The 11,929-nt window shown below is 51.0% G+C and overlaps 1 protein-coding gene across 1 annotated transcript in view; it reads right to left on the minus strand.

Moving 5' to 3' along the window:
* The window catches only part of LOC129845319 (sister chromatid cohesion protein PDS5 homolog A), a 128,384-nt gene that overhangs the window by 37,009 nt on the left and 79,446 nt on the right, over positions 1 to 11,929 (minus strand). Inside the window, exons 18-19 of the mRNA XM_055913206.1 lie at positions 9,486 to 9,591; positions 8,782 to 8,942 (exon numbers count right to left, since the gene is read on the minus strand). Coding sequence (XP_055769181.1) covers positions 8,782 to 8,942; positions 9,486 to 9,591 — 267 coding nt within the window. The remainder of the gene's footprint in view (positions 1 to 8,781; positions 8,943 to 9,485; positions 9,592 to 11,929) is intronic.

Here is an 11,929-nt window from a genome sequence, read left to right on the forward strand (position 1 = left end):
CAGACTGGGATCAGGGACTGGAGGAAGGACGGGAGATTAACAGACTGACTACAGGGACTGGAGGAAGGACGGGAGATTAACAGACTGACTACAGGGACTGGAGGAAGGACGGGAGGTTAACAGACTGACTACAGGGACTGGAGGAGGGACGGGAGGTTAACAGATTGACTACAGGGACTGGAGGAAGGACAGGAGGTTAACAGACTGACTACAGGGACTGGAGGAAGAACAGGAGGTTAACAGACTGACTACAGGGACTGGAGGAAGGACGGGAGGTTAACAGACTGACTACAGGGACTGGAGGAAGGACGGGAGGTTAACAGACTGACTACAGGGACTGGAGGAAGGACGGGAGGTTAACAGACTGACTACAGGGACTGGAGGAAGGACGGGAGGGTAACAGACTGACTACAGGGACTGGAGGAAGGACGGGAGGTTAACAGACTGACTACAGGGACTGGAGGAAGGACGGGAGGTTAACAGATTGACTGGAGGAAGGACAGGAGGTTAACAGACTGACTACAGGGACTGGAGGAAGGACGGGAGGTTAACAGACTGACTACAGGGACTGGAGGAAGGACGGGAGGTTAACAGACTGACTACAGGGACTGGAGGAAGGACGGGAGGTTAACAGATTGACTGGAGGAAGGACAGGAGGTTAACAGACTGACTACAGGGACTGGAGGAAGGACGGGAGGTTAACAGACTGACTACAGGGACTGGAGGAAGGACGGGAGGTTAACAGATTGACTGGAGGAAGGACAGGAGGTTAACAGACTGACTACAGGGACTGGAGGAAGGACGGGAGGTTAACAGACTGACTACAGGGACTGGAGGAAGGACGGGAGGTTAACAGACTGACTACAGGGACTGGAGGAAGGACGGGAGGTTAACAGACTGACTACAGGGACTGGAGGAAGGACGGGAGGTTAACAGATTGACTGGAGGAAGGACAGGAGGTTAACAGACTGACTACAGGGACTGGAGGAAGGACAGGAGGTTAACAGACTGACTACAAGGACTGGAGGAAGGACAGGAGGTTAACAGATTGACTACAGGGACTGGAGGAAGGACGGGAGGTTAACAGACTGACTACAGGGACTGGAGGAAGGACGGGAGGTTAACAGACTGACTAAAGGGACTGGAGGAAGGACGGGAGGTTAACAGACTGACTACAGGGACTGGAGGAAGGACGGGAGGTTAACAGACTGACTACAGGGACTGGAGGAAGGACGGGAGGTTAACAGACTGACTACAGGGACTGGAGGAAGGACGGGAGGTTAACAGACTGACTACAGGGACTGGAGGAAGGACAGGAGGTTAACAGACTGACTACAGGGGCTGGAGGAAGGACGGGAGGTTAACAGATTGACTACAGGGACTGGAGGAAGGACGGGAGGTTAACAGACTGACTACAGGGACTGGAGGAAGGACAGGAGGTTAACAGACTGACTACAGGGACTGGAGGTTAACAGACTGGGATCAGGGTCCTGGAGGAAGGACGGGAGGTTAACAGACTGGGATCAGGGTCCTGGAGGAAGGACGGGAGGTTAACAGACTGACTACAGGGACTGGAGGAAGAACAGGAGGTTAACAGACTGACTACAGGGACTGGAGGAGGGACAGGAGGTTAACAGACTGACTACAGGGACTGGAGGAGGGACAGGAGGTTAACAGACTGACTACAGGGACTGGAGGAGGGACAGGAGGTTAACAGACTGACTACAGGGACTGGAGGAAGGACGGGAGGTTAACAGACTGGGATCAGGGACTGGAGGAAGGACGGAAGATTAACAGACTGACTACAGGGACTGGAGGAAGGACGGGAGATTAACAGACTGACTACAGGGACTGGAGGAAGGACGGGAGGTTAACAGACTGACTACAGGGACTGGAGGAGGGACGGGAGGTTAACAGATTGACTACAGGGACTGGAGGAAGGACAGGAGGTTAACAGACTGACTACAGGGACTGGAGGAAGAACAGGAGGTTAACAGACTGACTACAGGGACTGGAGGAAGAACAGGAGGTTAACAGACTGACTACAGGGACTGGAGGAGGGACAGGAGGTTAACAGACTGACTACAGGGACTGGAGGAAGAACAGGAGGTTAACAGACTGACTACAGGGACTGGAGGAAGAACAGGAGGTTAACAGACTGACTACAGGGACTGGAGGAAGAACAGGAGGTTAACAGACTGACTACAGGGACTGGAGGAAGGACGGGAGGTTAACAGACTGACTACAGGGACTGGAGGAAGGACGGGAGGTTAACAGACTGACTACAGGGACTGGAGGAAGAACAGGAGGTTAACAGACTGACTACAGGGACTGGAGGAGGGACAGGAGGTTAACAGACTGACTACAGGGACTGGAGGAGGGACAGGAGGTTAACAGACTGACTGGAGGAAGGACAGGAGGTTAACAGACTGACTACAGGGACTGGAGGAAGAACAGGAGGTTAACAGACTGACTACAGGGACTGGAGGAGGGACAGGAGGTTAACAGACTGACTACAGGGACTGGAGGAGGGACAGGAGGTTAACAGACTGACTACAGGGACTGGAGGAGGGACAGGAGGTTAACAGACTGACTACAGGGACTGGAGGAGGGACAGGAGGTTAACAGACTGACTACAGGGACTGGAGGAAGGACAGGAGGTTAACAGACTGACTACAGGGACTGGAGGCTGGACAGGAGGTTAACAGACTGGGATCAGGGTCCTGGAGGAAGGACAGTAGGTTAACAGACTGGGATCAGGGTCCTGGAGGAAGGACGGGAGGTTAACAGACTGACTACAGGGACTGGAGGAAGGACAGGAGGTTAACAGACTGACTACAGGGACTGGAGGAAGGACAGGAGGTTAACAGACTGACTACAGGGACTGGAGGTTAACAGACTGGGATCAGGGTCCTGGAGGAAGGACGGGAGGTTAACAGACTGGGATCAGGGTCCTGGAGGAAGGACGGGAGGTTAACAGACTGACTACAGGGACTGGAGGAAGAACAGGAGGTTAACAGACTGACTACAGGGACTGGAGGAGGGACAGGAGGTTAACAGACTGACTACAGGGACTGGAGGAGGGACAGGAGGTTAACAGACTGACTACAGGGACTGGAGGAGGGACAGGAGGTTAACAGACTGACTACAGGGACTGGAGGAAGGACGGGAGGTTAACAGACTGGGATCAGGGACTGGAGGAAGGACGGGAGATTAACAGACTGACTACAGGGACTGGAGGAAGGACGGGAGATTAACAGACTGACTACAGGGACTGGAGGAAGGACGGGAGGTTAACAGACTGACTACAGGGACTGGAGGAAGGACGGGAGGTTAACAGATTGACTACAGGGACTGGAGGAAGGACAGGAGGTTAACAGACTGACTACAGGGACTGGAGGAAGAACAGGAGGTTAACAGACTGACTACAGGGACTGGAGGAAGGACGGGAGGTTAACAGACTGACTACAGGGACTGGAGGAAGGACGGGAGGTTAACAGACTGACTACAGGGACTGGAGGAAGGACGGGAGGTTAACAGACTGACTACAGGGACTGGAGGAAGGACGGGAGGGTAACAGACTGACTACAGGGACTGGAGGAAGGACGGGAGGTTAACAGACTGACTACAGGGACTGGAGGAAGGACGGGAGGTTAACAGATTGACTGGAGGAAGGACAGGAGGTTAACAGACTGACTACAGGGACTGGAGGAAGGACGGGAGGTTAACAGACTGACTACAGGGACTGGAGGAAGGACGGGAGGTTAACAGACTGACTACAGGGACTGGAGGAAGGACGGGAGGTTAACAGACTGACTACAGGGACTGGAGGAAGGACGGGAGGTTAACAGATTGACTGGAGGAAGGACAGGAGGTTAACAGACTGACTACAGGGACTGGAGGAAGGACAGGAGGTTAACAGACTGACTACAAGGACTGGAGGAAGGACAGGAGGTTAACAGATTGACTACAGGGACTGGAGGAAGGACGGGAGGTTAACAGATTGACTACAGGGACTGGAGGAAGGACGGGAGGTTAACAGATTGACTACAGGGACTGGAGGAAGGACGGGAGGTTAACAGACTGACTACAGGGACTGGAGGAAGGACGGGAGGTTAACAGACTGACTACAGGGACTGGAGGAAGGACGGGAGGTTAACAGACTGACTACAGGGACTGGAGGAAGGACGGGAGGTTAACAGATTGACTGGAGGAAGGACAGGAGGTTAACAGACTGACTACAGGGACTGGAGGAAGGACGGGAGGTTAACAGACTGACTACAGGGACTGGAGGAAGGACGGGAGGTTAACAGACTGACTACAGGGACTGGAGGAAGGACGGGAGGTTAACAGACTGACTACAGGGACTGGAGGAAGGACGGGAGGTTAACAGACTGACTACAGGGACTGGAGGAAGGACGGGAGGTTAACAGATTGACTGGAGGAAGGACAGGAGGTTAACAGACTGACTACAGGGACTGGAGGAAGGACAGGAGGTTAACAGACTGACTACAGGGACTGGAGGAAGGACGGGAGGTTAACAGACTGACTACAGGGACTGGAGGAAGGACGGGAGGTTAACAGATTGACTACAGGGACTGGAGGAAGGACGGGAGGTTAACAGACTGACTACAGGGACTGGAGGAAGGACGGGAGATTAACAGACTGACTACAGGGACTGGAGGAAGGACGGGAGGTTAACAGATTGACTGGAGGAAGGACAGGAGGTTAACAGACTGACTACAGGGACTGGAGGAAGGACAGGAGGTTAACAGACTGACTACAAGGACTGGAGGAAGGACAGGAGGTTAACAGATTGACTACAGGGACTGGAGGAAGGACGGGAGGTTAACAGATTGACTACAGGGACTGGAGGAAGGACGGGAGGTTAACAGATTGACTACAGGGACTGGAGGAAGGACGGGAGGTTAACAGACTGACTACAGGGACTGGAGGAAGGACGGGAGGTTAACAGACTGACTACAGGGACTGGAGGAAGGACGGGAGGTTAACAGACTGACTACAGGGACTGGAGGAAGGACGGGAGGTTAACAGATTGACTGGAGGAAGGACAGGAGGTTAACAGACTGACTACAGGGACTGGAGGAAGGACGGGAGGTTAACAGACTGACTACAGGGACTGGAGGAAGGACGGGAGGTTAACAGACTGACTACAGGGACTGGAGGAAGGACGGGAGGTTAACAGACTGACTACAGGGACTGGAGGAAGGACGGGAGGTTAACAGACTGACTACAGGGACTGGAGGAAGGACGGGAGGTTAACAGATTGACTGGAGGAAGGACAGGAGGTTAACAGACTGACTACAGGGACTGGAGGAAGGACAGGAGGTTAACAGACTGACTACAGGGACTGGAGGAAGGACGGGAGGTTAACAGACTGACTACAGGGACTGGAGGAAGGACGGGAGGTTAACAGATTGACTACAGGGACTGGAGGAAGGACGGGAGGTTAACAGACTGACTACAGGGACTGGAGGAAGGACGGGAGATTAACAGACTGACTACAGGGACTGGAGGAAGGACGGGAGGTTAACAGATTGACTACAGGGACTGGAGGAAGGACGGGAGGTTAACAGACTGACTACAGGGACTGGAGGAAGGACGGGAGGTTAACAGATTGACTACAGGGACTGGAGGAAGGACGGGAGGTTAACAGACTGACTACAGGGACTGGAGGAAGGACGGGAGGTTAACAGACTGACTACAGGGACTGGAGGAAGGACGGGAGGTTAACAGACTGACTACAGGGACTGGAGGAAGGACGGGAGGTTAACAGACTGACTACAGGGACTGGAGGAAGGACGGGAGGTTAACAGATTGACTGGAGGAAGGACAGGAGGTTAACAGACTGACTACAGGGACTGGAGGAAGGACAGGAGGTTAACAGACTGACTACAAGGACTGGAGGAAGGACAGGAGGTTAACAGATTGACTACAGGGACTGGAGGAAGGACGGGAGGTTAACAGATTGACTACAGGGACTGGAGGAAGGACGGGAGGTTAACAGATTGACTACAGGGACTGGAGGAAGGACGGGAGGTTAACAGACTGACTACAGGGACTGGAGGAAGGACGGGAGGTTAACAGACTGACTACAGGGACTGGAGGAAGGACGGGAGGTTAACAGACTGACTACAGGGACTGGAGGAAGGACGGGAGGTTAACAGATTGACTGGAGGAAGGACAGGAGGTTAACAGACTGACTACAGGGACTGGAGGAAGGACGGGAGGTTAACAGACTGACTACAGGGACTGGAGGAAGGACGGGAGGTTAACAGACTGACTACAGGGACTGGAGGAAGGACGGGAGGTTAACAGACTGACTACAGGGACTGGAGGAAGGACGGGAGGTTAACAGACTGACTACAGGGACTGGAGGAAGGACGGGAGGTTAACAGATTGACTGGAGGAAGGACAGGAGGTTAACAGACTGACTACAGGGACTGGAGGAAGGACAGGTTAACAGACTGACTACAGGGACTGGAGGAAGGACGGGAGGTTAACAGACTGACTACAGGGACTGGAGGAAGGACGGGAGGTTAACAGATTGACTACAGGGACTGGAGGAAGGACGGGAGGTTAACAGACTGACTACAGGGACTGGAGGAAGGACGGGAGATTAACAGACTGACTACAGGGACTGGAGGAAGGACGGGAGGTTAACAGATTGACTACAGGGACTGGAGGAAGGACGGGAGGTTAACAGACTGACTACAGGGACTGGAGGAAGGACGGGAGGTTAACAGATTGACTACAGGGACTGGAGGAAGGACAGGAGGTTAACAGACTGGGATCAGGGACTGGAGGAAGGACGGGAGGTTAACAGACTGGGATCAGGGACTGGAGGAAGGACGGGAGGTTAACAGACTGGGATCAGGGACTGGAGGAAGGACGGGAGGTTAACAGACTGGGATCAGGGACTGGAGGAAGGACGGGAGGTTAACAGACTGACTACAGGGACTGGAGGAAGGACGGGAGGTTAACAGACTGGGATCAGGGACTGGAGGAAGGACGGGAGGTTAACAGACTGGGATCAGGGACTGGAGGAAGGACGGGAGGTTAACAGACTGACTACAGGGACTGGAGGAAGGACGGGAGGTTAACAGACTGACTACAGGGACTGGAGGAAGGACGGGAGGTTAACAGACTGACTACAGGGACTGGAGGAAGGACGGGAGGTTAACAGACTGACTACAGGGACTGGAGGAAGGACGGGAGGTTAACAGACTGACTACAGGGACTGGAGGAAGGACGGGAGGTTAACAGACTGACTACAGGGACTGGAGGAAGGACAGGAGGTTAACAGACTGACTACAGGGACTGGAGGAAGGACGGGAGGTTAACAGATTGACTGGAGGAAGGACAGGAGATTAACAGACTGACTACAGGGACTGGAGGAAGGACGGGAGGTTAACAGATTGACTGGAGGAAGGACAGGAGGTTAACAGACTGACTACAGGGACTGGAGGAAGGACAGGAGGTTAACAGACTGACTACAGGGACTGGAGGAAGGACGGGAGGTTAACAGACTGACTACAGGGACTGGAGGAAGGACGGGAGGTTAACAGACTGACTACAGGGACTGGAGGAAGGACGGGAGGTTAACAGATTGACTGGAGGAAGGACAGGAGGTTAACAGACTGACTACAGGGACTGGAGGAAGGACGGGAGGTTAACAGACTGACTACAGGGACTGGAGGAAGGACGGGAGGTTAACAGACTGACTACAGGGACTGGAGGAAGGACGGGAGGTTAACAGACTGACTACAGGGACTGGAGGAAGGACAGGAGGTTAACAGACTGACTACAGGGACTGGAGGAAGGACGGGAGGTTAACAGACTGACTACAGGGACTGGAGGAAGGACAGGAGGTTAACAGACTGACTACAGGGGCTGGAGGAAGGACGGGAGGTTAACAGATTGACTACAGGGACTGGAGGAAGGACGGGAGGTTAACAGACTGACTACAGGGACTGGAGGAAGGACAGGAGGTTAACAGATTGACTACAGGGACTGGAGGAAGGACAGGAGGTTAACAGACTGACTACAGGGACTGGAGGAAGGACAGGAGGTTAACAGATTGACTACAGGGACTGGAGGAAGGACGGGAGGTTAACAGATTGACTACAGGGACTGGAGGAAGGACGGGAGGTTAACAGATTGACTACAGGGAGTATTCCCAATTCCAAATGGACCCTTCACCCCATGTATTAATTATCCACCTTGTCTCTCCCTCTCTCCCTCCCTACATCCCCCTTCCACCATGTCTCCCTCCCACCCTCCCTTCCTCTCCCACCCAGTCTCCCCCTCCCTCTCTCCCTCTCTACATCCCCCTTCCACCATGTCTCCCTCCCTCCCTCTGCCACCCTCCCTCCTCCCTTCCTCTCCCACCCAGTCTCCCCTTCCCTCTCTCCCTCCCTACATCCCCCTTCCACCATGTCTCCCTCCCTCCCTCTGCCACCCTCCCTCCTCCCTTCCTCTCCCACCCAGTCTCCCCCTCCCTCCCTCCCTACATCCCCCCTTCCACCATGTCTGCCTCCTCCTCCCTCCTCCCTCCCCTCCCTCCTCCTCTCCCTCCCTCCTCCCTCCTCCCTCTCTTACGATCGTATCTGCTGTAGTTCGGTCTCTATTTTCTGTCCGGTGTTCCTGAAGATCTGTATGGCTGCCTCCGCCACCTTGCCACCCTCCCTCCTCCCTCCCCTCCTCCTCCTCCCTCCTCCTCTCCCTCCTTCCCCTCCTCCTCCTCCCTCCCTCTCTTACGATCGTATCTGCTGTAGTTCGGTCTCTATTTTCTGTCCGGTGTTCCTGAAGATCTGTATGGCTGCCTCCGCCACCTTGTCATCCTCCATCTTCAGACACTGAAGAAGAGACTCATACGTCTCAGCAGAGTGGAACGCTGTGGGGTGGGTGAAGGACAGAACCTGGAGGAGGAAGAGGAGGAGGAGAGAAGAGGAGGAGAAGAAGAGGAGGAGAGGAGAGGAGGAGGATAGGGAGGGGAGGAGGAGGAGAGAAGAGGAGGAGGAGGAGAGGAGGGAGAGGAGGAGGAGAGGGAGAGGAGGAGGAGAGGGAGAGGAGGAGGAGAGGGAGAGGAGGAGGAGAAGGAGAGGAAGAGGAGGAGGAGAGAAGGAGAAAAGATGAGGAGACGAAGAGAAGATAAGGAGAAGGAGAGAAGAGGAGGAGGAGAAGATGCAGGAGTAGAAAGACAGGAAAGTTATTAATCTGTCCATTCATCCACCGGTCCCCTCGTTCCCTCACCCCCTCCCTCCCCCTCTCCACTCGTCACCTCCCTCCCTCCTTTCCCTCCCTCTCTCCCCTCGTCCCCTTCCTCCCTCTCTCCCCTCGTCCCCTCCCTCCCCTCCCTCTCTCCCTCCCTCTCTCTCCCTCTCTCTCCCTCCCCTCGTTCCCTCCCTCCCTCCCTCCCCTCTCTCCCTCCCTCCCTCTCCCTCCTCATCCTCCATCCATACCTTCAGTAGTTCCAGTCCAGAGCGGATGGCGGTATCTGGTGTGACACCTTCCTCATCATCATCAGCTGTCCCCTCAATAGACTTATTCAGCAGCTTGACCAGAGCACTGAGCAGAGAGATATCACATTATATAACCTCTTATAGAGCAGAGAGATATCACATAGAACATTATATAACCTCTTATAGAGCAGAGAGATATCACATATAACATTATATAACCTCTTATAGAGCAGAGAGATATCACATATAACATTATATAACCTCTTATAGAGCAGAGAGATATCACATATAACATTATATAACCTCTTATAGAGCAGAGAGATATCACATATAACATTATATAACCTCTTATAGAGCAGAGAGATATCACATATACCATTATATAACCTCTTATAGAGCAGAGAGATATCACATATACCATTATATAACCTCTTATAGAGCAGAGAGATATCACATATAACATTATATAACCTCTTATAGAGCAGAGAGATATCACATATAACATTATATAACCTCTTATAGAGCAGAGAGATATCACATATAACATTATATAACCTCTTATAGAGCAGAGAGATATCACATATAACATTATATAACCTCTTATAGAGCAGAGAGATATCACATATAACATTATATAACCTCTTATAGAGCAGAGAGATATCACATATAACATTATATAACCTCTTATAGAGCAGAGAGATATCACATATAACATTATATAACCTCTTATACAGCAGAGAGATATCACATATAACATTATATAACCTCTTATAGAGCAGAGAGATATCACATATACCATTATATAACCTCTTATAGAGCAGAGAGATATCACATATAACATTATATAACCTCTTATAGAGCAGAGAGATATCACATATAACATTATATAACCTCTTATAGAGCAGAGAGATATCACATATAACATTATATGACCTCTTATAGAGCAGAGAGATATCACATATAACATTATATAACCTCTTATAGAGCAGAGAGATATCACATATAACATTATATAACCTCTTATAGAGCAGAGAGATATCACATATAACATTATATAACCTCTTATAGAGCAGAGAGATATCACATATAACATTATATGACCTCTTATAGAGCAGAGAGATATCACATATAACATTATATAACCTCTTATAGAGCAGAGAGATATCACATATAACATTATATAACCTCTTATAGAGCAGAGAGATATCACATATAACATTATATAACCTCTTATAGAGCAGAGAGATATCACATATACCATTATATAACCTCTTATAGAGCAGTTTGACCAGAGCAGAGAGATATCACATATAACATTATATAACCTCTTATAGAGCAGAGAGATATCACATATAACATTATATAACCTCTTATAGAGCAGAGAGATATCACATATAACATTATATAACCTCTTATAGAGCAGAGAGATATCACATATAACATTATATAACCTCTTATAGAGCAGAGAGATATCACATATAACATTATATAACCTCTTATACAGCAGTTTGACCAGAGCAGAAAGATATCACATATAACATGTGAAGATATCCCTCTAGTGGTGTGGGGGCTGTGCTTTGGCAAAGTGGGTGGGGTTATATCCTTCCTGTTTGGCCCTGTCCGGGGGTATCATCGGATGGGGCCACAGTGTCTCCTGACCCCTCCTGTCTCAGCCTCCAGTATTTATGCTGCAGGAGTTTATGTGTCGGGGGGCTGGGGTCAGTTGGTTATATCTGGAGTATTTCTCCTGTCTTATCCGGTGTCCTGTGTGAATTTAAGTATGCTCTCTCTAATTCTCTCCTTCTTTCTCTCTCTCGGAGGACCTGAGCCCTAGGACCATGCCTCAGGACTACCGGGCATGATGACTCCTTGCTGTCCCCAGTCCACCTGGCCTTGCTGCTGTTCCAGTTTCAACTGTTCTGCCTGCGGCTATGGAACCCTGACCTGTTCACCGGACGTGCTACCTGTCCCAGACCTGCTGTTTTCAACTCTCTAGAGACCGCAGGAGCGGTAGAGATACTCTCAATGATCGGCTATGAAAAGCCAACTGACATTTACTCCTGATTATTATTTGACCATGCTGGTCATTTATGAACATTTGAACATCTTGGCCATGTTCTGTTATAATCTCCACCCGGCACAGCCAGAAGAGGACTGGTCACCCCTCATAGCCTGGTTCCTCTCTAGGTTTCTTCCTAGGTTTTGGCCTTTCTAGGGAGTTTTTCCTAGCCACCGTGCTTCTACACCTGCATTGCTTGCTGTTTGGGGTTTTAGGCTGGGTTTCTGTACAGCACTTTGAGATATTAGCTGATGTACGAAGAGCTATATAAAATAAACTTGATTTGAACATAACATTATATAACCTCTTATAGAGCAGCTTGACCAGAGCACTGAACAGATATAACCTCACACACACACACACCATGTATTTACCTGATGGCCTC

Source organism: Salvelinus fontinalis, unplaced genomic scaffold (genome assembly GCF_029448725.1).
Source record: "Salvelinus fontinalis isolate EN_2023a unplaced genomic scaffold, ASM2944872v1 scaffold_0276, whole genome shotgun sequence".
Lineage (NCBI taxonomy): Eukaryota > Metazoa > Chordata > Actinopteri > Salmoniformes > Salmonidae > Salvelinus > Salvelinus fontinalis.